Here is a 27,805-nt window from a genome sequence, read left to right on the forward strand (position 1 = left end):
CAGAGTACCTCCACTAGCTGGAGATGAGGGAGAATAAGGAAGATTTTTAAGGGATGTGATGCCCAATGTGAGTCTAGGAGAGTAGACCCCTAGGAGTAGGAGTTGGGACAGGAGGGCCAAAGGTCACAAAGGAAGGGCATTGTCAGAGGAAGCTCGGGTGCATGGACACACAGGTGTGAAGCCGTCTAAGGTACTTGGGACCTCTAAGGCATTTGTTACGGTTGGAAGGTAACAAGGACGGATGCTCCAAAGCAAGGTAGGCTGTGATCCATTTCTCCTAGCCCCCAGAGGTCCTGATTTCCCAAGGCCTATCCTCATCCAGGGAGCCTCATTCAGCACAGCCCAACAAAAGCAAGCAGGTGGCAGGCACGGAGGCCAAATGCTGGAGTATTGCCTCAATGGCTTCGCAAGTGCTTTCCTTGTAGTCCCTCCCTCCCGTTTGGGTCTGAGCAAACAGCTGGGAGTGTGGCGCACAGAAGTCCTGCCAGAAGGACCCACGGTCCGTGCGCTCCAAGTGAGCTTTCTCAGTTGTGTGTTTTGGCATGGAACACAGTGGGAATGTCCTTGTCGGCTCCCATTTGACTTTATTAATTGCAGTTCCTTGGAAAGTGTGTTTTAATAACGTGGTCTTGGGATGACAGCGCTCACCCTGCAGAGACCCAAGAGGAGGTATTCAGGGCCCATTGAAAAGCCATCTGCTGCCAAGGCACTGCTGCTGATCCCATGCGGCCAGCAGACACCAGTGTCTATCACGGCTCTGCCACTAACTGTGTGACTTCGGGCAAGTTGCAGACTCTCTGGGCCTTTTCTGATGTGCATGAAAGCAAGGGTTTGGACTAGCTGGTATCTCAGGTTCTCCTTATGTTCTGGCATTCTGTCATTTTTATAAAATTACTCAAATGAAGAATCCTACTCTCATCACATCCGTGGATTCACCGACTCCTAGCAATGATCTTTTGGGTCCAAATCCATTCGAAAAGCCAAGAACCACTTTCTGCACTTCATGTCTTGGAATGATTCCCTGTCTCTCTATAATAGTGTTTTAGGACGTCATCTACACGAGCACTGGAAACTAGATTCTAATTGTTTAAGATACAACGGGAATCCTCAAGCCTCTAAATATTCCTAGAATATATGGCCGTATGGATCAAGTAATCCATTTGATTAGCAATGTCACAAGAGGCTGTCACCTAGCAGCTCTGTATTGTTTCCAGGCCCCACCCCCACCCCCCACTTCCCTGAGCCCTGGGGATGTGGTTAATAATGTCAAAAGAATGTTTTAAAATTGCTCTTCTGTTGATTCCAAAGAGTCAGAGTTCTCACGTGGTTAGTAGAGTCCTGGGCCAGGAGTCAAATTCTAAATTTAATTCCAGCCTCTATGAACGTCTTAGTTCCTCCTTTCCTCATCATTTATCCATGTTTCAGTTTTCTCATCTGCAAAATAGGCATAAGATGTCTTGCTCCACAGAAATATTTGCAAACAGCTTTGTTGTACCCAAGGATTGGCATTAAATTGGGGTAGAATATCATTTTTCTTTTCATAAAAGGCATTAAACAAAAGCACTTTTGAGTATGCACCTTGTGTAAACGCCCTGTGCTTTAAATGCTGATGAATTTCAGAGGTCAGCAAATATCTTCCCCCCTTCTTTATTTTTTTTTTTAATGCTAAACAAGGCTAACTAGGGAATTCATTTGGGAATAAAGAGACATGAAAGAAAGAGTATTTCAGCTTGCACAATAGTACAAAGAAGAACAAGCATCATCATGTTTGCTAAAGAACTCACAGCTGTTTAATTTTGTAGTAAAATTACTTTAAGAACTTTGCTAATTCAAAGACAAAAACCAAACAACTGTTGTTGCAAAACTGAACTTCCACATGTGAGTGGAAAAGTCAAGTTAAGATTAATCTACCCCTAAAATCATATTAAAAATACAGAACGTTTTTGTTAATGCTGCTGGAGGAGTGGCTTTTATCTAAAGAGAAGGCATAAAAGAGGGAAATGGTACGTTTACTGGTAACAAGATGAAAAATAGTTTATGATCTCATGTACTTTGCCCCCAGCTTTTTCTTAAGCTGCTCAGTCTGTTTTAATACCAGGTTTGTTTGCTTTTTGGGGATGGGCCTGTAGGCAGGAAATTGTCAAAAGGCATACAGCAGAAACTTTAAATGTTGTTTTTAAAAATAAAAATTAAATACCAAATTGGGTAACCGATTTTTCAACTTGGAGTTCATCTTTTTATAAAATTTAGAGGTTATGGATAAATTCTGTACCTACACTTGGTCCTGTAAGTTTCAAGTTTCCATATGTTGCCTGTTGTCAGAAACAAATAAACTGCCCCCCCCTTTTTTTAAGTGCTTTCTTCCATATTAGGTAATTATTCAGACTTCTTTCTTTGGTTCCTATAATTCCAAAATAGTTGGAACATCGGTCTATTTTTGGTGATGAAGGAACTTTTAAAATGTAGGCATGATCTTTTTTTAAGGTTTGAAATCTCATAAAAATCAATTTGTCATATATATACCAGTTACGGTTGTAAACATAGTGAAGTGATTGTATTTCAAAAAGACAAAGTTCTAATTTCCATATTTCCCTAGCTTCCCAACCTCCACTCCCATCCTTCTCCACCTGGGAGGGCTGCTAAATGTAAATTCCAAAATATATAAAACAACATAAGGTTGTGATTTGACTATTTCTGTCAAGGATGAATGTTCTTACCTGTATTTGATTAAGCTCTCTTGTTAGTTTCTGGATTTTTCTGATTTTCCCACGACATCACATAGATTCACCACGAGAGGGCAACCGAGAGTTTACTTTCAGCTAACAAAGCTAGAAAATGGTTTTAATATCAGTTTAGTGTTTTAGCTTGCTAAGGATTTATCTCCCCGCCTTCTGATTGCCACACATGCAGCCTCTGAGTTTCCACTTACAGCAATAATAATCCAAATAAAGTTCTTCTGAGGGAAAATATAGACAGACTGGTGCAGACAAGAGCTTTTGCCCAAATAAGGATCTCTTTTGTGGAGACCCCATGTGTTAGATAACCATCAGCTGACAGTTGGTCATGAGTTAATAATGTTGGATGCTGAAATATGCATACCATGTGCTATAAAAGAGTGTGGAGGACAAAAACAAATACTGCTATAGTTAGATACCAGAAACATGCTAGAGGTGTACAGGCTGCTTCACTAGATGTAGGTTGCACCGCCAAACAACTTCATAAAGATTGTTATGTTTTAAGTATTATACAGTAGAAGAAATAATATTCATCGCCTGTTTTGTTGACGTTGTGGGGATTTGGGATTTAATCTCTTTGCATGTTACTGCCTGAAATGCTATAGCAACTCTCGCCTTCTAAGAAAAGAAAATATTTCCGAAGCTTATTTCCACTGCTGCCATGGTTGTTCTTTTATTTTTACAGTGGGAACCCCAAAAGGGTGGTAAGGGGGATCCCATAAAAGAATCCAGGTAGATGTGTAGCCCTTTGATTGGCATGTTATTTTTGGAGAGCTATTAATATCTAATTATATTTTTGTGTTGCTGCGCCACAGGAATCAAAAAGTAAACGGGTGGAGGAAATAGAATTTGATTTCCGCCACTGCAACCAGTTATTCGGAATGTTGGGACAATGGGCCTCGCTCTGAGAAGATGGCTGCTCAGTGCCCGGTATCTTCTGGTGTTAATGATTGGGGCAAGAAGGTTTCTCCTCCTCTGCCCCTTTGGCTTCTGGGCTTATTGGAGCCGGTCTTCAACCAACAATGTCTCTTTCAGTCCTATAAAACTGTGGCAAAGCCAAGAAGGCCACGCCTGGCCTTTAGGCTTGATTCTATCTGACCTCTCTACTTGCAAATGAAATCTCCAAAAAGGAAAAACAACAGACATTTATTCAGCAATTTGGGGTTAAGAAGCTTCTACCCTCCAAATTGCCCAAATCAGAATCTATTTTCTGTGATTCAGTTTGCAAATGGCTTACATTATACCCAACCCATGTTGGTAGCAGAAGAGAATAATTAGTAAAATAAATAATTAGCCTCTCTTTTTTTCTCTCTCTCTTCCCTTCTCCTCCCAAGTCTGTTGTCCAGGCTTAACATTTGCTTTGACATCTTAGTTAAGGAAGTTAATGAAATAACATCTTCATCAGGGCCATTTAGTAACCCTGAGTCAATGATTACCAGATTTGAATTTTACAAGGGAGACACCTCAGCTTCGGGAAAATTTTCAGATGCTAACATCTGTGCATGACTGTCCTCCATAACAATGAATAAAATCCTAAATTATATTGAAACTTCGAATCACTTTTGCTGATTATTCTAGCTTTAGATGTTAATCTTGTTCTGTCTGATCTTTCACACATACTTCCAATGACATATCTATAATTGTAACTCAATTGCTGACTAACCTAGCATTACCCAAGAGAAGATAATGCAAGCTACACGTAACTTAAACTTTTCTAGTAACCACATATTAAAAGGTAAAAAGAAATAGGTAGAGTTAATTTTAATAATATATTTTATTTAATATTGTATATCCAAAATATCATTTCAATATGTAATCAATATAAACTGTTACTAACGAGATAGTTTACATTTTCTTTTTTCTTTTTTTTCTTTTTTGTATTGTCTTAGCAATCCAGTGTGTGTTTACACTTGTGGCACATCTCAGTTTTGGATTAGGCGTATTTCAAAGGCTCAGTAGCCCCATGTGGCTAGTGGTGACCATGGACACAGGAACTCGAAACAGTTACAGAAATTTTTAATCTTATGCTGAAAAAGGGGAAACAGTTCTAACCTCTTCTGTGTATTCTCTGTTCATCGTAAGATTTACGTTAGGATTTCTGATGGTATCTGGCCGTTGTTTCTCCACACTCATTCTGATTCACTGAGCACTCTAGTTGTCCTTATTTAATATACCACAAGGAGTAGGGGCCTTGTCACGGCCTTTCCATGCACAACCCAGACCCTTCTTATTGTGGACCCTTACTCCACCCAACACACTCGCTTTTCTACCATCTGTGAGCTCCTTGGCATTACTGCAGAGCTTTTAAAATAATTTTCTAGTATTGTGGTTCACCTATATCCACAAACAAATGAAGCTCAAAGATGGCACTTGTAGCTCATAAAGAAGGAAGGGGTGGGAGGGATCTATCTTAGCAAAGAAAACTGTCTCAAGAGTCTCAGACAAACAAGAATAGTCATCGTTTTACTTTTAAGTAAGATAATGTCCTACTTCCTAAATTATTCTTCCTGAAATGTAGACAAGCAGAAAGAGAGTGAAAAACCCCCTTTAAACACACATTCCTTTTGTGATTAAAAAAAAAAAAAAAAAAAACGAAATTGGGAGCTTATTACTTGATGACCTTTTACTTTTTCTTATGTGTATATGTTTGAAATACTGAAATGTCTCTCATAACACGTTAGTCCAAGTCTGTAAGAAGTTAAATATCTCCATGTTAACACACACACACACACACACACACACACACACACACACACACATTCCCTTTTACTTATTTCCAAGTGGGGAATGTTTTCTTAGAGATGTAGCAAATCAGTTATCCTCAATGTTGAAAATAGGATATCTCATTTCCAAACCTGGAGAAATGGCTGAACAAGAATGTTCTGTTTATATATGAGTTTAAAAACTGTTCTGATATTTACCGCTCTTTGCCAGGCTTTTCAGTACAAAAATGTAGCCTTCGCTTCTGTGCTGTCACGTTCAATAGTAACACCACAGAACAGATCAATCATGGACTAGAATGAGCGGGTTTATTGATTGAGAGAGAGATTAATTCTCTATGTTTAAGAGGTCTTATCTTTATAAACTTCATAAATTATAGAAATCAAAATGTCCTTAAATAGCATTCCCAGAGTGGGTCCTTAAATAGCCTAAGAAAAAGGACAAGTATTTTAAATTAACATTCTATTCTTATTCTAGATAATCATACTAAGAAAGACTAAATCTGTGTTTATTGAATAGTTTTATTTAAAAATGAAACAGGAGTTCTTTCGAAATCTTAAGAAAAAGATTTTTCTTAAGAAAAATTTAAGAAAAAGCACATAATGAACATTGAAACAACACATTCATGCTATTAGGTTGGTGCAAAAGTAATTGCGGTTTAACAGTTTAAAAATAACTGCAAAAACCGCGATTCCTTTTGCACCAACCTAATAATTGTAATAGCTTTCATAGAGTGTTTTTCTCAACATCCAGTATCATCTTCTCCATTAAGCGAGTAGCCTGGGGCCTGAAAATAGCTGGTGGGTACCTGATCTCTGGGGAGGACTACAGTAGGAGAAACAAGTTGTCCTGTAGGTGTGCAAGTGGAAGTTTGAGCCACTATGGTGTTTTTAGAATCCATTTTTTATTTTGCTGAGTTTGCGACTTCATGACAAGACCTTGCAGTTGGTGAAGGAAATCAGACCCTTCGCGTGCAGTATTAACACCTAGACAGCACTGCCACCTGCAAGTGAAAGACCAAGCTAAGTCCTCAGGTATCAAGTGCCCTGATACAGAACATGTGGAATTCTAAGGCAAACGACTCTTCCCATGGACTCCTGAAGCCATGGTAGATAGACCTCATTACTCTGAAGATAAATAAGCCTTTGCAAAACAGCTATGAGCGACCCTCTCCATCCTCTTACAGGTCCTGGAAGGCACCTTTCACTGAGAATGGTTCCCCTGGAGGATACTGGGGGCAGCCAGAACAGGCTGAAGGGAAAGTAAGAGTTTGAAAAGTCTGGCATGGATTTCAATCTCCTTCCTTATTTCCAGAATTCTCTTTTAAAGAGTCAGTCTTCTGAAAACCTAGGCTCTCTACGCACTCTACACGTAGATTTAGCTCCCAGATTTTGCCTTATTCTACAAGTGGTAGTGAAAAGCATCTAGTGGGGTGGCCAGTTAGCTCAGCTGGTTATGAGTACGGTGCTCTTAACAACAAGGTTGCTGGTTCAATCCCCACATGGGCCACTGTGAGCTGCACCCTCCACAACTAGTGTGAAACAACTACTTGACTTGGAGTTGATGGGTCCTGGAAAAACACACTTAAAATATAATTTTTTTTAAAAAGTGGGGGAAAAAATTTTAAAAAAGGAAAAGCGTCAAGTAATCCCTTTCTTCTTTGTCAGTGACCTTGTAGACAACCCTAGTATAGACTTCTGGAACATTTCTGTATTCCTTTGGAATTCACTACATCATTTCAGAATAATAGATAATAACATTTGGTCATTTAAATTTCTCTCCTTCAAGACACAGAGAGGAAATAAAGATAGAAATCTGCCTGTCACTGCTGGTAAAAACCTAGCTGAAAAAGAAGTTTGCTTGTATTTTAATGGCAAGAATGCACAAAATCACATGCTTTCAAACCAATTAGCCCTAGTACAGATGAGCAAGCAAGTGGCATTCCATTTATAGGGTGGGGGAAGGGGAGAAGTCAAATAATCTGTATTTTTAAGTGTTTCTGAGAAATGAAGACCTTCAGGGCAGAAAGAAGGTGGATCAGGAAATAGCTATGCAAATCACATGCCAATGAAATTACAGAAATTTTGATCAGGGGCATTAACAATCGCTCCAGCATTCACAAGTATGAAACAAGGAGTGAGTAAGACTGGGCATGTTTTGGTAAGGATTACAAGAGTGTTTACTTACATGGTTTGTTGAGTAGTCAATGAAGTCCATGGCTGTTTTCGACTTAAGCTGCCCAAACAGTCCAGGTATGACAAATGCACTAAATACATTCCACTTATATTACTGGCTCTTGGGGTTCTCAATGATTTTGACAAAGAGCAAAGTGACTGGACCTCATCTAAAGCCTTTTTCTTTTCTTCTTTTCTTTTTTTTTTTTTCACCCTCTTTCTAACAACTACTCACCTTTCCACAGGAGGTAGAAGGAGACCTGGATTCTGTGAGAGTGGAGTTCATTGGAAATGCTACATTGTAGTTAGCAGGGACCGTGGTTCAAGCAACGACAGGGTATGGCTTGGGCTGATGCAAACTCGGACACTCAAAGCGCCCAAGACATCCAGAGTGGCTCGAGCCATCATTTCTCTGGGACATGTCAGTCATTGTTCAAGGCTGTGTGGCCTTGGTGGCATTTGAAAGTGAAAGCATTAGAGTTTGGCTCTAGTCTCCGTTCACAAGTCTGGACTCATCTTTTTAATGCCTTTATTTGAGAAAAAAGATTACCCTTAAAAAGGGAACTGTCAGAACAATAATAGCAATGATAACATAGCTTTTTTTGTTGTTTTTTACTGTGCCCGTTGTTTTAAATTCATCATTTAAGTTAGAACGTCCTACAAGATGGAGTTGTGCTTGTTCATGGCCCTGTGTGTTCATATCTCAGACAACACATTGCTTGTCAAACATTTCTCTTGGGTGTGGAAGACTGTTTATAGAAAAACAGAATAAAAGTAAATTTGAATACTCGTATTCTTAAATCTCTATGTAAGTAGTGCTTTGCGAATTCATGGAAAGACTCAGCCAATTGACAGATGTAGAGTAGCAGCAGCCACAGTTTTCTCGCACCACTCTGTCAGGTGTGGAATAGTGAGTATATGGAATACAACTGGATTTAAAATAAAAATTTCAGGAACTCATTTATGAATTTTTAAAGTAAAAATGTTGTCTTTAAGTTAAAGCCAAAATGAGGGCTGAGAGCTTCTGTTTTTCTTTTCTTTTTTTCCACGTATTTGAAAACTGAAATTCTGTAAGAGATTATCTGTGAAATCCCTTTCTTTTATTACACTCATAAATTTCAGGAGTGGCTTTGATCAAGCCTTCTGCCATTCTTGGTTTCTAATCTTTTATTCATACGTTAATAGCTTTAAAAACACTCATCCTATTTTTGTTGTAGTGAAAGAGGAAGTTTCTAAATAGTCAAAAGGGAAACATTGAAAATAGAACACAGTAAATGATAACTAAATTAGGGTAGGTTGTTTTTTGGTTGTTTTTTTTTGTTTTGTTTTTTTCAGAAAGAGCAATGCTCCATGCTGAAACTTGCCAGAGTATTTTAAGATTATTGTCTATAAAGAAAATGTTCCAGAGAATTGATATCCTCAGAGGAAAGGCATTACAGAAATGCAAAGTATTATCAGTAATGTACACTATACATAGAACAATGTTTGTCAGTCCCTAATACTTCAATCCGTGGAGTTTAATTTCTGGCTTGTGTTTAGTGTGTTTAAAACACACACACACACGCATCAAATGAGTTAACGCTCTGCCGACTTCCTCTAGACATTAACCTTGGGGGTCAAACTCGAAGGAAAACGATGACTGGTTTTCCATTCTCCTAATTCCAGTCCCCACCAACAAGTAAGTCCTTTCTCTGAGTGGAAGATCACAAAGAATTTCTCGAGAGAATATGTAGCTGCGTTGGCAACAAAATCCTCTCCACAAAATGAGATGAAAGAGTTGTTAACTGATGAGTCAATCCAGCTTTTATAGCAGTTTATCTTCATGGTATTTCCAAGAGCATAAATGTTATTAAAGAGAAAGAGAGAGAGAGAGAGAGAGAGAGAGAGAGAGAGAGAGGGAATAGGGCATGACAGGAAGAACACAGTTGAAAAAAACAGTTTGAAAAAAAATTGCTTTTAAGCCAAAAGCAATTTACTTTGCCAGTAACTGGTTACATTTCCTTTGTTTTATTATTATTATTGCAAGAGTTGGGGTTGAGATGAAAGTTTCCTACACCTGCGCTGACACATAACTTGTGAGAACCCATTGTGAAGCAAATATATAAATGAATGCCTGCAACTCTGGGCTTCTAGACACTTTCAGAAAAAAAACACAAAAACTTGTTTTGCTATATTGTCTTTAAAAAGACACTAATTCATCAATATGTGAAAGAGGTTTTTTTTTAAAAAAAAAAAAAAGGAAAACTCAAAAGAAAACACACAGGTTAGCTGTCCTAGTAGCCTGGAGCATTGGCTATCACTGATTCTCCTGGAATTAACACCTATAGAAATAGCAGTGACTTCACAAAGGTGAATACTTGTTAATTTCATGGCACTGAGTAAGAGGAACAGATGGGCAGTCAGAGAGGAAAGATTTTTGAAAAACCACAGAGATCTTTTCAGTGATGAGGCAGCAGAGGCAGTTTTGGCCTACTGCAAGGGAGTAATGTGCATAGTGCTCTGATTAAGTTTTATTGGAACTCGGGCTTCAGTGGAAGTCTTTTTACCTACTGCTGCGTCAGGACTGATGGTGACCCTGCTGTCTGTCAAGTCTGTGGGATGCTGTTTGCTGCCTGAGATGGGCTGCAGCACCTTCGTGCTATGTGGTGTTTGAGAGTGTTTTCCTTTGGGGAAAGCTCCCTGGAGACTGCCAGCTCAGTAACATAAATACCTCATTATGAGACCGAGTATGTGTGTGTGTTTGTCTGCTAGAGAGAAATTACTTAAAGCAGGGGCTCTGGATAAAGTCCAGTTGCATGGGCTGGAATCTTTCTGCTACCAGTAACCAGTGGTGTGTGACCTACACGAGAAGTTTCCTCTCTATCTCAGTTTCCTGGTCTCTAAAATGGGGTTAATAGTCGCACCTTCCTATTGACTTGTGAGTTTTAAATGAGGTTGCGTGCTAAGTGCTGGCTGGCACAGAGAAAGTGCTCAGCAAGTATCAGCTATTATTATTCATGTATAGTATTGAATACATTCGTGGAAAGAGTGTTGACAGTATTCTATGAATGAACCAGGCCAGGGTTGGTTAGTGGGTTATATACACATGGAAAAGTAACTAACTGCATTTATTGCTTCACCCTATTTTTTTTTTTTTTTTGAAGTAGAAATGACTTGAGTCAGTTATGCTATTGGTCAGCATACTGCTGGCTTTCCAGAATGGCTTTGTTGCGAGAGATCAGTCTCATCTAAAGCACTAGAGCTGGTGTAATACTGGAATCTAGGACTTCGGTTCTCTCAGTAGGTGTGTAGCCCTTAGCTTTCAAGGGGAAGGCAGGTTTAGGTTGATCCAGGGTAGCTGGGACAAGATGGAGTTTCCATAAAAGAATTAAAGACCAGAGTCGCCTCCCCACCCCTGACCACCACCTTACCATAAAGCCTTTATTTTTAGTCACGCACTAGCCAATGATTTGTCTTGACACTGTAGGAAAAAATAATGTAGCTGGGGTACCAGAACTTTCACTCTCCCCCAAAACCAGCCCCTCCATCCCAAATTGGCTTCACCTGGGTTCTTGTGGATCCAAAATGTCTCAAATTGTATGATGGGAATCCCACCCAGTCCTGCATGCTCCGCTCCCCCAGGGACTTTGAACATCTGCACCTCAGGGCATTTTTTCCTTGCGTGGGACAAGATTATGGCTCCCTGAGATGCTAGGCACAGTGGCTTAACAGTAATCAGAAATCAAAGGCCACAGGTTTACTGTCTCAGTTCCCACAGCTGAGTGGGACTCAAGTCACTGGTTTCTATTCCCAGCGCTCAAGGCTAAGTTGTAAAGGTGAATGCAGTTTTACAGGTGCCCAGTGTATACATGTGGTCAGATTGGCAGGCCCAGCTCATGAAGACACAAAGGAGATATATGTGGACATCTTTATTTCCATTAGTCACTCTCTCATTCAACAAATTCATATTACGCAATGCCACCTCCTGGGCGTGTGCTGGGACAGATGAGAGATGAATCCGACCTGATCCTGCCCTTAAGGACTCTCCAATTTAGTATAATAATAAGCCATAAAATACAGCTGAAGTACAAAGAATACAGTGAGTGATACCCTGCATAAGAGAAGGTCAGAGAAGGAGTTCAGAAGGCAGACTAAGAGAGGTATTTGATTTTGAGACTGGAGTGATTGGTGGGATTTAACTAACATACCTGAAATGTCAGTGTACTTGCCTTACTAGAAACAAGAGGCTTTTTTTCTCTTGACCAAATCCCATTTAGAGTTGAAGTTTGTGTGACCAGAATATTAGGTTCTAGTGTGTTCTAAATTTGTAATTCTCAGAATCTTCTGGGGAAGGACATGTGCTTCTCTGGGTTCAGAAAACAGCTCAAAGAATGGAGAAAACAGACCCGATTTGGAGATGACTTATATTGTCAGTTCCTGGAACTTTTGTCTTTATTTAAAACAGCCTGTTCAATGCAAGTTCTCTCTATCGAAAAGGCCTTTGGGATTTGAAAGCTCTTCTAGAAATAAATGCCTTTTAGGTTTAAATGCTTTTTGCCAAAATGTTAGGAAGGAAAGATCATAGTAACAAGTCTTAGAACAGAGGCGATATTGTTTTGTTTCTTTTTGTAAAATGCCTCAGACCTACCCCAAGATTGTTTCTGTCAGCTTTTTGCTCTGCTATTATTTTGATAAGGGACCTGAAAGTACACCCTTCCCCCTGCGGTCATTAAAGTCTTAGCACTTGGGTCAGTTGTGGAAACGCTTCTGTGCTACCCCACTGTCTTCAGACCAGGAGTCCACACCCTGGCTCCTGTGTCAGCCCTGGAAGGTGGCAGCAGGCTCTGACAGGGGAGCAGAAGGTCAGGATCCACAAAACAGGCCAGATGAAATCACCAACCCCGAGGAGGGAGGGAGGTGGAGAGAGCAGGGTCCTCCCTGCCAGTCTGGCAACTCCAGCAAAGTCCTCAGAGCTCATCCCACACAGTCCGTGCTAGTCACTGCTGTGTGTTTACATGAGTAATGGAGCTGCCGGGGGAGGGGAGTTGTAAGCAGAGCGCGGAGCCTGGCGGCTCTCATTCGGAGGGAAGCTGACATCCACACCAAGTCGACTGGAGACTTCCAGGGACGTGGCCGGGAAGCAAGTCAGTCACATGCTGTAGCTTTCATGAGCACAGACATCATCAGGCAGATGTTTGTCGACTGGAATGGGTAATCGCTACTTTCTCTTTGCTTGATTTGTGTTTGTGAGCTTGTTTGTTTACTTTTGATAATTCCAGGCTGGTTTTGGGGGGGATGGACTTTCAGACAAACGTGTTTTTGGGGGGAATGAGAACAGGGAGAGCTGATTTGGGAGGGGGGCCTGAGCCGGAGCCCCAAAGCCACTTTTTAAACTTTTGCCTGATTATAAAGCAGCTTTGCTTTCCTGAGCTTTAGAAACAGCCAACTGTTATCCACAGTAGAAAATTGAATTAGTGGGATTAATTGTGTTTGTGAGATGAGTACGATGTTAAGTGTCCTAAAACCACTCATTAACTGGGTGACGTGAGTAAGATTAATAACAATTAAAGAGGTTTCAGTTGTTCAGATTTGGCATTGTCACAATCATACCTTAAAGTAATAAAAAGTTGTGGGTACCTGGAAAGGTCTGAAAGAAATTGCTTGGGGGATAATAATTCATTCGTTTGGAATTCTTCAAGGGCTAGTTGGTTTGTTTTACTTTTGTTTGACTTGGGTGACTGATGAAGTTAAATGTGAAAGCTGATGCCGGACAGCCAGCCGTTGCAGTCAGTAAACAGCAGCCTTTCTGCGCCCCCCCCCCCACCCCCCCACCACTTTCTATGTGGATCTGAAAGGGATTCAAGCTCAACGTCAAGGATGAAATGTAACTTTGATTTGTATCTTGTGTATGGCTTTTAAAAAGCATAATCTCCAAGGAATCTGTCTAACCGCAGTGTGCGTGATCTTTGCGAGTTATTTTAAATAACCCTGAAGAGTATCATAAAAAATGTATACATTGAAATGGAAAAGAAAATGTGCTGATTTAAATGTATCTGCCAGGTTTGTTCAGATTTGAAACATGTTGGTTGCAATATTATTAGTAAATACATGTAACAATATTTTTCAGATTGTTATCATGAATGCCTCTTTCTATAGTTCTTTCTCTCTAATTTGTATCATAATTTGAGAAAATGCTGGTGTCTCCACTTTTGAAGAGAGCTGTTTTCAAATGTGACATTACTATGATACCATAATGGGTTTACATATCACTTAGGTTTCTGAAAACAGAATGTAAAACAGAAAACAAAGAATAATCTCGGAGCTTGGTTCAGGGGCTGTCTTTCAGCCCAGCATGTTGTATGTCCTTTCTAACAATGGGGAAGTGCATTTTCCTTATCATCCTTTAGCTAAGGGCTTCATTTTATTTATATTAATTAGATATGTCAAAGTGTAATACATCAGCTTTAAGAAAGATGTACAGAATGTGTGTGGTCTTCCAAGATGCAATCTTTCAGAGACAGAAGACTAAAATGAGGGCTGGATACCTGAGATGTGTACATATCTCTGCACACGTGGTGGGGAGCACTGTAAGAAGAGTCTCTGTTTTTAATAAGGAAACCCATGCCAGTGAAAATGTGTATCAATTGTTCTCCATTTGTTTTCAGCGCCAAATCTTAAAGGGAGACCACGCAAAAAGAAATCATGCCCACAGAGAAGAGATTCATTCAGTGCTGTAAAAGATTCCAACAACAATTCTGATGGCAAAGCCATTGCCAAGGTACAGTTGTTCACTCCATGGTTTTCGTTTTGCTGTATTTTAAACTTGTTCCTTTTTCTCTTTAGCTCTCTCTGTTCTTGTGTCGTAGTGGCAGTTTCCAATTCCAAATCTGACTTTGGTATTCACAGCTCTCTGTCCCTGCCCCCTCCCTTCCTCTGGGTGGTGAAGGGTGAGGGGTGGGGGTGGAGTGTAGGCAATTTGATTAGTCAACCGAAAGACTTCCCGCCTCCCAGTTTGGCCTGTTGGGTAAAGGACAGATGATTAAGCGCTCACGTCATTGAGGCTGAGATTTCATAGTAGGTGACACAATGACATAGTTTTTACTCTGCTAGTATCAAAAATAGACCAGCTGAACCATCCTCTTTCTGAATGTGTTCAGCTAAATATGGTTCAGAGATTAATAGAGGATGAAATTAGAAATGGCTAGAATTAATCTCTTTTGTTAGGTTTTTCTTTTTCAAAATCACCTCTAATTTACCTTAGGGTAAAATTCAAGACACGTAGTAAAATATTTACATGTATACCTATACCCATATATACATTTATATATTTTCAAAAATCTTTCTTAATGCAGAATGAGGGTCCAAATTCTAGACTGTTTTTCAGGATCCAGGCCCGTTTGGCCTAAGCATTCTTTGGAATCTTGGACGTGCATGCTTGAAATGTCACTTTGTATTTTTAGACTTATCTTTTTGACTTTGGTGGGCTTGGATCAGCTTTCCACGGTTCTGTTTATGGGTGTTTGCGTTTAGGTATTGTTTCTTCACCAAAGACAGCAGTAGCCCCATTTAGGACCTGAATTGAAGACCAGATTTCAACTGATATCATGTTTCCAGATCCAAGGACTAAACTTATGAAAGTGGGGACATTTTGATTATTGGTGAATTTGGAAAAATCTGATGTAGAAAAACATGAATTCAGTGCTGTGTTGAAAAATCTACTATTTTTCTGCCATGCGCTCCACACCTTCTCCCAGTGTAATGAAGCAAATCCTAGACATTCATATTCTATAAATCTTATCTTCAAGGATGATTGTTTCATCAGGAAATTCTGAGGACTTTTTGGTTAGGATTTCTTCATGCTTCCAAGATTGCAAAGGGTTAAAAAGAGATCAACCAGTAAAAATGTATATTTTCTGCCTAAAAACAAATCTGCGTTTCCTTAAAGTTATTTTTGTTTTATTCATTTAACCATCTGCAAAGTGAGTCCACCTGGACACCAAGTATGACATTTTCTAGTAATTTGGACATCTTGGCCTTAGGAGTACCACTCTAGGGCTTTGGCTTCCATGGTCTTAAAGAATGTCAGCAGGAACAAGGATGTCAGCAGGAACAGTTCATTCCCTATGATGTGGTTTGCAAGATACTGAAGAATGGAGTGAGGTTTTAGGATTGTAACATTCAACAGCGCTTGTACTGCCAGTCTTGTGTTGGCACATTGCCCTATACCTTTAAGAGGTGACATCATGTGTTTATCCCAGCATGTTCTTTACCTGAGCCCAGCACAACCAACGCATGCCTCTGGGAGTTTTCTAAAACTCATACAATTGACGTGAATGCACACCTCCAATATCTCTTCATGGAAGGCAGCTTTGGACTCACACTAGGATCCACAAAATCGAAGAGAACAGGAGCCTGTTCTGTATTTGATGTTCACTGACTCATCCTTCTTAAGTCAGGAGGGATAGTAGTCAAGCCGGGGTTTTGTAAGTGATCTTTTTCACCCTACCTCCCACCAGTGCAGCCATTTAGAATCTTGACGAGGAGGAGGATTATCCTTCCATCGTTGGTTTCAAAGGTGACTATATGGATGTCCTGCTGCAGCCAGCTCTCGGGGACTGGTCTAAATGCCCAGCTCTTCTTGGAGTCTTGGATTTACAGTCCTACCTTGGCTGCCTCCAATGGGTCAGGCAAGACCAGTTCACATAGAAGAGAGAACCTGGTACATATGAAGTATGGTGTGCCTACCTGTTGGCACCAACAGACTGGAGTAAAATCCCTACAGAATGAACAAGCCACATCTGGGGCCAGGACAACCATGACACAAGGCATTTGTGTCATAAATCGTCTTTTCTCACGAAACGCTGCGGTAGAGATCATAAGCCTCTACCATCTGATCATTTGCTGAACTGGGAGCAACGTTTCAAGTGGCAGTTAGTTTGCTTTATGACCCAGAGCTGTTTGACTGTTATTTTCAAGAGTTTCTCAAACAGACCCATTTTGAACTATGGATAAGTACCAGCTGCCTGCTGTGTCACACAGCAGAGCTCTTAGGGTGATAATCCACTAGGTTTCTTGTGTGCACGTCTAGAAAATCAAGTCAAGTCATTTGCCTGTCACCATCACAAGGTTGCACTCTCAATGTGAACATGAAAACTAGCTTTACAAGACTCTGAGAATTTCCAAAGACTGCAAAAGTCACATGGGGAAGAGGCTATCGGTTCTCTGAAGATGTCATGAATGTGTCCAACTCAAATACTGCTGTTTGCCTGTGGATCATCTTGCAGCAGCCAATCTAAAGCCCAAGCTTGTTCATATGGTGATCTGTACAAGATAAATCTTCTCAGCCTAGGTCTATAATGGAAGACCTCCACTAATAGAAGGCAAATGACTTTTCACATCCTGTAAACACTTTCCAAAGGCCAGAAGTATATAACAGGTGGTTTGTATTCTAAAAGGAACGTAAAATAGGAAACCATGGTGTGCAATATGTTCTTTCATTTAAATCACAAACACACTTTCAATTTCACAAATGTGGTATCTTCGTGATTTTCAATATTTTTCATCCCATTTGGTTCTCAGAAACTACCCTCATGGTTTATCCCTCCCACTTTTCTGAGGAAGATAATGAGGGTCTCTTAGCAAGTTAGTGACCAAATTGAAATTACTCTAGCTTATTTCCTGCTGGTTCAGCACATCTTGCTGCCCCAGTTGAAAGCTGGATTAGTTATAACTCAATCCAGTGAAAGGATGTGGTTAATATCAAATAGGTGGTGGTTCATTGAAAACGTTAAATGTGGATTCTTTAATTAGCGCTTCCTCAATCACTTTGGAAACCCCAAAGCTCTTAGTGAACTCAACAAATACAAGGCGTTCAGGTTGGGAAAAACAGATCTAGTAATTAACTGTTCCCATCACAAAGTTAGTCTTTCTCAAGGTCAGCATGAGGACTAGCTCCCATTTAATATTTCAGTCAGTGAAAATGCTGAGAACGTTTTGGGTAAATGTGAAGTAAATGTAGAAAGGAACTTGGCCTGGTTCTACCCTGAAACAGAATAATACCCTAAAGGGTCATTTATGTTAACTGAAGAACTGTATGACGAGACAGTCTAAGAAAAAAAGCTACTATTCCCTTCTTAGGAAGAACCCGGCCTCCCAGGAGAAACCTGGTGGGAAGCCCACGGAGGTTCATGATGGAGTTCAAAGGTGGCAGTCTGGCTTCACCTGGAGTCTTTTCTATAAAGCAAGGAGTCTGAGTGACTTTGGGCCTGATTTGTGCACCCCCTCGGCACTTTCCTTCTGTTTCTGGGTAGTTTCTGTACAGGTGAGGCCGATGCTTAGGCAGATATCTAAATGCTGAGGGACCCTCCTTGTATTCCCTGAATAGTGGCGTTTCTGATCTAATAATATAAATAAATTGCCTATTATCACTTAGCCTGTTTTTTATCCAAACCTCACATCTACTCCTGTTTGTACAAGATTGGGGTTTGGAGTGAGAGAGACCTGAGTTCTAAACTCAGAGTTCTGCTTCGCATTAGCCAAATGACAAAATACATAACCTTGCTGAACTTCAGTTTCTGCGACTGTAAAATGAGGCTGAATACCTGCCATTTATGAGTCGAATGCACATCAGGTGGACTCTGTGAAGCCCACAACACTATCTCCAGCTCATTGTAGGTGCTTGGTTCATAGTGGTTTCCTTCCCTTTGTTCAAAAGACGGCAGAAGGAACGTAGGTCTTTTATACTTTGAAAACCAGAATAAATCACATTTCCAAGCTGTAGGTTTTGTAAGCTGAGTCATAGGTATGCTTTCTAATTGGAAGTATGTTTTGACTACCAATTTAATATTTTTATAGGAGTGTCAGTAAAGTATAGTGTTTAACATCATGAGTCCTATAGTGAGACTACCTGGGTTCAAATCCCAAGCTCGACACTTACTAAGTTGGACATGATCTTGTGATCATGTATGTGTTGCTCATCCTTTCTGTACCTCTGTTGCCTCTAATATGAGAAGAATAACTTACCTCATTAGAGTTGTGAGCATGAAATGAGATAATACCTAAAAATACCTTAAATACAGCCTGGCTACACCAAAAAAGGTTGGGGGCAATACAGATTAAAATGGGAGTGATTTTATGGTTTCAAAAAGCCATGAAATTAATAGATTTCATCAGAACTTTAGACTCAACAATCTAAAATTTGGCAGTGAAAAATGATGACAGCATAACGTTTCATAGGATGTTCACCTTAATATAATGTCGCAATGTACTAAAGTTTGAAAATTCTATAAGTAAAAATTCTACATGGAAAAATGTTTTAATACCATTTCCACAGCCCCTTAAAAATTAAAATCTTATCTAGAGACCCAGTTGAATGAGTTGTGCAGGAAGTTTTATTTTTAACAGGACCAGTCTAAAGATATTAAACTAGCATGTTCACTTGAGAGACTAAGCAATAAAGAAAAAACCTTTAAAAGATATTGTTCCCTTTAATAAATAAGCATACCCTTTTATTCTTAGTGCTTGGGAAGGTGAATCTGAAGGGAAAGAAAAAGAAGGGTCAAAAACCTGAAATGGAAAATGTTGAATATGTGGGACATTTTTATTCATATTTCCCCAGCACTTGCCCTCTTCTCTCCGATGTTAGATATGGAGATGTAAAGAATATTGGAATGTACACATTCCCCATGGGCACACTTGAACTCAAAATCTGACCCTTTGTACTTCCCCCTTTTACAATTAAAATAGCTCAGCAACTTAGCGTTATATTTAACAACCATCAAAGGCCTCTTGTAGAACATGGCAGTGAGGAGGGAACATTAGGTTAGCCGCTCAGTATGCCAAGTTCTATATTCGCCTAGAGTGTGGAAGGAAGAACATCTGGAGCATTAACGCCATTTATTTTTTAATTATGGAGCTTTCCACTTACTCTTCTTGGGTTTTCAGCTGACCTCTCCTCTTTCCTTTGTGGCAAGTTCACATCTCCTATTATATTCTCAGAGCTGACTGAAAAGCAAGATGCCCTCATTAAAGAGTGGGATCTTCTGTTTCCTACTGAGGGTGGATCCGGCTTCACGTTCAGGCGACAGACAGCAGAGACTTTGCTGATGTTCCTGATGCCAACATCAGCTGGCATCAACATGTGTGTCTAGGTTGCTGGAAAGACTAGCAACAAGATCAGTTTACTATGAAGAAATCAACTTGTCTTTCATTTTGGTACAAAGTGTGAAATACACGACTATTTATTAAGAAGGCAGGGTTTGCTCAATGACATTAACAGATGGTGTCCCTAAGGAAAATAAAGTGTATAAAGAAAGAGGCAGGAGAATCGTCCCACCAGATGCAAAACAGTTTCTGGTTTCACATCAACATACTTACAAGGAGTCTAAAAGAGGAGGGCACAGTTTGGCAAACTATGGCCCACTGGCCACCTGTTTTTATAAATAAAGCTTTATTGAGACACACCCACACTCATTTACATAATATCTGTGACTACTTTCACACTAGAGTTGAGTAGTTGCGACAGAGACTATCATGGCCCAAAAGTCTACCATATTTGCTATCTGGCCCTTGACAGAAATTTACCGTCCCCCGGAATAAGACAATTCATATTCAGTGATGCCTCTAAAAAGCTATTTCAGGGCGAAGGTAATTTATTAGTTCACCCTTCCCACTCAGTGAAAAGTGTCGCTAGCTATGTCTTTGTAAGCATTCCAGGGCTGTGCTTGATTTGATGTGGCATTTTTTCCCTTTTCCAGGTAAAATGTGAGGCCAGGTCTGCCTTGACCAAGCCGAAGAATAACCACAATAACTGTAAAAAAGTCTCAAATGAAGAAAAACCAAAGGTTTCCATTGGTGAAGAGTGCAGGGCGGACGAGCAGGCCTTCCTGGTTGCACTTTATAAATACATGAAAGAAAGGAAGACGCCAATAGAACGAATACCTTATTTAGGTTTCAAACAGAGTAAGTATCCTGGTTTTCATTTTTGAAATATTGAAACTGCTCAGATTCTTTGAATTGAAAAAAAAGTATATTTTGACTCAGGATTATGTTGAAATCCTAATCTGGGGATGATGATCTCTGTTTATACTAAATATACAAATCATCCAAGCCAGGAATTTTTTTTCCCTGCCTCTTTCCGCTACATTGTTCCCTTCTGGGGCAGTGAGATATTTATAGGCTTGAATCCACTGATTATGACTGGAAATAGACATGTTGAAAGTTTCTCATTTTCTGTTTTGTCAATCTTGAGTGTCTGTAACGCCTTTCTTCTGAGATAATAATATGACGTAGCTTTATCAGGCACAGATGTTGCCTGTGAAAAGACAGCTTTTAAAAGGAGGATATTTAAAGGTGGACAAAACAACAACAAAGAGAAAACATATTTCCTACGCCCCAAATTTGTTAAGAGATAACAAAAACCTGATGACTTCAGAGGAAACAAGAAATACACAAATTTGAACCAAGGGCCCAATTTTGAATTACTTTGACATGTACGTACATTTAAGTGTTTTCATGTATTTTTAAATAGAACAGGGAACTCATAGCCGAGCAGAATTCCATATAAAAAAAAGAAGAAACCCAGATCCTGTCCTTATTTCACAAATGAATATATATTTTGCCTCTGTCTGGATTTTGTGGCACACAAAGCATGAGCCCCTGGCTTGAAGTAGTATTTTCTCCAAACATATCTTCCTAGATTAAAACCATGTGTCATTTTGATGAAGAATGTCAAACCTGCATGTTTTACATAACAATTTACATACCTAATAGCAATTGGCACTGATTGCAAGAGAACACTTGCAGCCATTATAAACTTATATAACTACGAATGATTACAATGTTTGTCTGAAAACTGGTTGCTGGAAATAGAAGTAAAATTAATGTACTATGAACAGCTTTGTTGCATTATGCATTGGTTCAGATTAAATCAAGGCCGAGGCAGGGCTCTTGATAGCTTTGAAATAGTGCAAGGTTCAATGAAGCTTTTCAAACGTGTTGTATCAAAGAGTCTTTAAAAAAATTTTTTTTTAATTTTATTCTTCATTTTTCTTACCAAGGAATTACTTGAAGTTCAATTTTCCCCTCTTGTAAAAGTATCAAATTCATAGCAGTCCCATTCCATGGTATTTGGTACAAATGAACAGGGTTGCTAGCAGTTTGGCATAGTTGTTTAACAGCGTAAACATATGCAAACCCTGTAAAGATAAATCTGTTTTTAAAAAAAATATTTTTGCAACATCACACAGACAAGTTAGGGGACTAAGTGGACTCATGACTCAATTCCTCTGTGATCGAGTATCTTCCTTCCCTTTGATCTGTTGTATCACTGCTGCCTCAAGGGTGAAATATTTGTTTTCCTACTCATTGCAAGGCACCACATGTTAGTGAAATACGATATGAGCTTTTAATATAGTGCTGCCATCAGACATTCTATTAAAAAGATAATCATATATTAAAGTGGCTGTTATTTATTGATTCTGGAGAGTTCCTATCCGAAGGAAGCATATATTACCATTTAATCAATGGCTCCTTTCTAAGGGTTGAACAAGACCAACCCCAATTTTGAAAATCCACAGTTTTCCCAAGGACGCTGTAACTTAGCTTCTCTTGGTCTGCTGATGGCAACAGGACAAAAACTGTGTTGTCCTTTATCCTAAAAGTAGAACCATTTCCATATTTGTGACTGTTTCTTAAGAAATATTTTAAGTGGTAATAATATATCCTGTTTTTGAATGCTCTTTGGCAAATTGTTTGCTAAGAACTTAGCTCTCTCGGGTATGTTAGTATTTCTTTTTTTCTCTTTCTCATTGAAAAACAAAATGTTTTAATTGACATTTCTTGGAAATATGTTAATGCAATGCTTATCTAAATACTTATTGTCCCTCTAACAGTTAACCTTTGGACTATGTTTCAAGCTGCTCAAAAACTGGGAGGATATGAAACAGTAAGTGTTTAAGCAACTTAAATGAAATAATTTTGCAATCTAACTCCCCCAACCCCTTTGACCAAAATGGAGAAAATGCAAAAGCAAACCATCATTGACTGCCTTTTCAAATGGCTCTGCACTTTTGGGGGTTTATTGGGCTACTTTTGGAAAGAATCCCAATTAGTTCCAGGTTTGGCAAAACTGTAAACTTGTCGTAAAAACTACAAGTGGAAAACATATGTAACTCTCCTCTGTCAGGGAAATTAGTTGGGTCTGTAATTTTTTCCCATGTTGAGAAAGGGCTATTATTGTACAACAAGCCAAGATTGCATAAAAGAAATTTCCCTTGGCAACATACCTGACGTCTGTTCATGTCTAATATGGGAAATGTATTAAAGGCTTTCAAAAGTAATCAGTATTGGCCATTAAGGAATAAAATGCAGCAGAATCTCCTCTCATTCTAGGGCAAAGAGGCTTTATTAGACAAGGGTCAATGCTGCATAAACAGGAAGTTATCAAACTTATTCAGAACAGTCTCTGACACTCTTTATCAGCTAATTCTAACTGACAGGAATGGGTTATTTTTAGCCCACAGGAAAATTTGATGGCCATGGATTTTTACAGCATGTATTTTGAACCAAATAAAGTGTTAGAGCAGCAAACTAAGATTAAAATCTTGAAAGAAGAAGAAAGAGTTGCATTAATATACCACACAGAGATGACATCTGTAGTAAAATCAATTGACGAAGGAAGATGTCGTCATTGGAAATATTTTCTCCTTCACACAATGATCAGATTAAGTTGTGCAGTTTCTTCTACAATTGAATAAGAAATTGTTTTTTCTTTCCTTACAAAGCAACCTGGGATATCTCTGTTCATAGAAAAATGACAGTGAGAGACACAAAGTCAAGAAAATGAAATTCATTTTAGCCCAAACATAATAACTAGTGTTTCTGGCCAGATACAGCATATTGTTTCACAAACTAATATAATGGTTTGATGTCAGGGGCTTGGGACGGAAAAAGATGGCAAGCATTATATGATTCAGATAATCTGGTGTTTACTGTAGAGATATCTGCTGTGAATTCTGACTAAAAACTCTTTGATGTGAGTACACGTGCATGTAATATGTTTATTTAATATATGGACTATACATATATGTTTATAAGGAACTATAATACTAATATGAATTACATGTAAAATGTGCACTTCATAGATGTGAATTTACTTAAAATATTTGTTTTATCAAGTGCCCTATGTAAAAATAAGTCGTGTAACTTTTCACTTGATTGGATCTGTTGTGATGGGACAAAGAGATTGACTCCTTGCCACTTTGACTCATAGTTTTGCAAAATCTTGAGCTAATTATGGTTTTTACCCATTTGAAAAAGATGATAACTTATTGAGTTAGTCTCATAAATTTAGGAGTCAACCCCATACTCTATAGACTTTTATGTCTAACCTTTAATATTAAGAATAGGAATACACATTTTTATGAACTGTGACTACAGATAAGTTACATGAAACTGCACAATATTATGGAATGTATTTTTAAACCCAGGAACTCGTTGTTATTCACTGATAGGGAGAATGCCAGCAAATTTTACAGAATCAGTTTTTCCTGCGTTTATATCTTCTGTATCTTCACAAGGATTTTTTTCCCCATGTAACAGCAAGTTTATATAGAAAGTACAAAAAAAAACTTTTGATAAGTTTCAGGGCATTTGCAATACTCTTTGAACAAACTGTACTTATTTTTTTGTTGAATGAATGAATGAATGAATGAATGACCACACAATTAGTAAATCACCTAAACACTTATTTACTGAGTGTCATATGTGTACAATGCATTGTATTGGACGCTGGGAGATGGAAAAATACCAAGGCCAGTGGTTCCAGTTGCTTACTATCCAGGAAAGGTGGGCATTATAATACAAGGTGGAGAAAGATCAGTACCCTGTTCAGGTAAAGTACTTCCTCATTTAAAGATGAGGGAAGAAAACTTATGGCTCTGGTGCCATTTGAGCAGAATTTTGGAGAATGGATGGAATTTAGACATGGAAAATCATGGCCTTCCAGGAATAGAAAATCAAACGGGGAAATAAAATGTGGAGGTAGAATAAAGTTGGGCATAGAGAGTTTGAGTAATTTAAAATAGAGTGACTAAGTGACTGGAACAAATGACTGTGAAGGGGAGTCCAGAGAGAAGGATGGAACCAAGTGAGGAGAGACCTAGGATGCTGGGCCCTGGAGTTATTTAGTAGGCAGCGGAGCAGGGAACACATGCAAGACTGATAACAAGCTAAGTGTTAGGCTTTGCCACTTATTCTGCTCTCACTGTGTGTATAGGTGGAGTAAAGTAGAGAGAGGGTGGGATGGAGGAATATGGAAAACCAGACTGGAATTTGCCTTTTATCTTTTGGTTATAAGCTTTATGTCTCTTCAGCCAAGCCACACGAGGACTGGCAACCTCTCCGGGATTGTCCTTTTCCTTCTTCCCTCTCAATTTACCCTTCAACTCCCTTATGGTTCATTGGGTCCCTGCCATTCTTCACAACACTCCCAATTTTGACATCTCATTTCAGACAGTGAATCTACAGAGCTGTCTTTCTATAAAATCTACATGTGGGGCCATAAACTGGATGAAACCAATCGGTGGGATTTTTCTCCTCCCTCCCTCCCTCCGTCCTCCTTCCTTCCCTTCCTTCTTTTTAAAAAATGCCTTATACTACCTGTTGGTCCTGTAGGCATTTAGTAAGTTTGCCACGCCCATTCTACATTTAAGCTTTTGAACCTCCTAAGTACAAAATGCATTTTTCTCTTGGTATATTTTGACTAATAGAACTGTGAGGATTCGGTGAGGATTCAGTTTTGAAGTTAGTCCAGAAGATGGATGAATAATATCCAAAGTCTGAGGACTTAAATTGTCATCACAGTGTTACCAGAGGACACTTATCTGTGAGATTATCTGATACCAGAGCTAGTGTAGACTTGTCAGTTAGAGCTCAAAAGAGATCTTAGAATCTTCTAGATCACTGGTTCCCAAAGGCTACTCAACAATCGAGGCTCAAATTTTCAATGGGGAACTTTAAAATGTAAGGGTTGTCTAAGCTTCCACACTGAAATATTAATTCTGTGGTGGGACTTAGGCCTAAGAACCTGAGAATCCTTTTTTTTTCTTTCTTAAGCTGCCCAGGTGATGCTAATTCAAAGCTAATGCTAGCAGTGATTATTAACACTTAGCCTACTCGTCCTCGTGGGTCATAGCTTCAAAACGCGGCTGCCATTTAAGTCAAGTATCAAAGATTAGAAAGTTATCTGCATGCTATTACTAAACAAACATGTCAGCATATTAACATTTTGTTGGCTCAAAAGCGGCACAAAGTTTCCAACGAATGTTTTTCCATGTGGTAAAGTGATAATGTACATTGGGACTCTAAGGAAAAGTGTATCAAAGTGTGTCACCGTCACACTTCATTTTTTTATGAATTGACTTTTGTGCAGAGAAAGATCCTTGCCATGCGCCAGTCCATACCTTCATTTTACAAATGAGGAAACTGAGGCACAAAATGAAATGAGTTGCTTGGGGGTTCGTCATGGCATTCTTCAAATTCTGACCTACTGAGAATTTTGTACACAATTGTTTCAACCTCAATAATACCGCTGGAAGGAAAGAGATTCATAAAAGATGATTCTTTGTGCCTGCCATTCCCAGCAATCTCTTACGTATCTAGAATGCTTTCTACATATTTTGGGCGATGTGTCGGAAAAAGGATCTAATAACCTACCTTCGTTAGTCGCATCTTTCAGTTAGTCCTTTGTACCCTATATGATCCTTAGAAGGTAAACTGTTACTAGCTGAGACTTGATACGATTCTTGATAAAATGTGTGAATTTAGGAGTTGGGTTAAGGAGTCTGAATGATGTAAGTATTCAGTAATAGTGAAAAATGTCAAGTTTAAAGTTCGTAGATGTATCTCTTCTGCTGTTAACTTGTGATTAGATAAAGACATCTCTGGAATTCCTTCAGGGTATATAGAAAGAGGCCATTTTAATCGGTTTGTTTTTGTTTGTGGTTATAAACTATTTCAGACCTTCTGGTTTGAATTGTGGATTATGGATTATTTCGTTTCAGTTCTTTACAACCCTCAAATTGAATTTAAAAAAAAAAGAAAGATGAGCAGAAGTTTCATTTTAAGCCTTTAGAGCATTCGACCAATGGCTGTATTCAGTTCTCATGGCCTCCCCGCCTTGGTTGGAAATGTGTATTGTGTCTCTTTGGCCTTACGTTTAGAGATTGTTTCCTAAAAAACCTTATCCTGGCATTTGGATTAGTTGGCAGTGAGGACCCTTCCTTTGTAGTCATATGTCCAACTTCTCCTTCTAAACATTTTAGCGTATGGGCACCTACAGTTGAAGAAGCATAACGTGGTAAAGTGTTGCTGATGGACTGAGAGGCCTGCACTTTAGTCTCTGGTGAAGCAGTTAAAACTTACAGAGGAGCTTGAGGTATTACCAGGATGCAGCATGTTGAGGATGGTTTGCTAAACTGTTTTCTGTTTGGCTAACCATTTCCTGATGTGCCAAGGGCATGATCTGGAGAGAAGGTAATACTAGGTTAGTGCAAAAATAATTGTGGTTTAAAACGTTAAAAATAATTGTAAAAACGGCAATTATTTTTGCACCAACCTAATAGAATAGGGAAATGGGTCTTGAATAAATCTTATCCCAGAGGCAGAAGACGACGCAAGTGGTACCTTCTAAGAATGTCTACTAGCAGCCCATCTTGCTCCATGGGTGAGATGACCATTACTTTGCATCTGGAAGAAGAAGTCACTTGTCTTCTTGCTGGAAGGATTAGGCTTTGACATCATCTAAAGACATCCGCTGAATCTAACTCTAGTTCTCTGGACAGACAAAGCCTCTTGCTTAACTCAAAATTCTCAAGGCCAAAGATGATGTCATGTAGTTTTGAAAAGCTCCAGTTCCTGGAGTACTACCAGGAAAAAAAGTCATCTTCCTTGAATTCAGTCCGCCCTCAAGGTGTCCTGAGAAAGAGGCTATTTCTCAGAGCAGCCTGGGCAACACTGCTTTCAGGGAAACTCTCCTTTTGACTCTATTTTCTACACATTTTTATGCCATGGAAACACTACAATCCTAAAAGACTTCTGATTGCTGTTTCCTCACCAGGCCACAAAAATTCCATGATTATTTCATTTCTGCAACCTCAAAGGCAGTGAAATCAAGTCTCTAAAACCGTGCCTTGGGTT

General features: G+C 39.2%; 1 protein-coding gene across 2 annotated transcripts in view; it reads left to right on the forward strand.

Annotated features, from left to right (window-relative positions):
- ARID5B (AT-rich interaction domain 5B) overlaps nucleotides 1-27,805 on the forward strand; it is a 172,088-nt gene that overhangs the window by 115,394 nt on the left and 28,889 nt on the right. The window contains exons 1-4 of one of the 2 annotated variants that reach the window (XM_033130069.1): nucleotides 12,361-12,820; nucleotides 14,275-14,387; nucleotides 20,365-20,569; nucleotides 22,501-22,553. In XM_033130069.1, the coding sequence (XP_032985960.1) occupies nucleotides 12,817-12,820; nucleotides 14,275-14,387; nucleotides 20,365-20,569; nucleotides 22,501-22,553 (375 nt within the window). In that variant the 5' untranslated portion in view covers nucleotides 12,361-12,816. Of the gene's footprint in view, nucleotides 1-12,360; nucleotides 12,821-14,274; nucleotides 14,388-20,364; nucleotides 20,570-22,500; nucleotides 22,554-27,805 lie in introns of those variants that run through there. The other variant, XM_033130068.1, reaches the window with a different exon arrangement.

Source organism: Rhinolophus ferrumequinum, chromosome 16 (genome assembly GCF_004115265.2).
Source record: "Rhinolophus ferrumequinum isolate MPI-CBG mRhiFer1 chromosome 16, mRhiFer1_v1.p, whole genome shotgun sequence".
Taxonomy (NCBI): Eukaryota; Metazoa; Chordata; class Mammalia; order Chiroptera; family Rhinolophidae; genus Rhinolophus; species Rhinolophus ferrumequinum.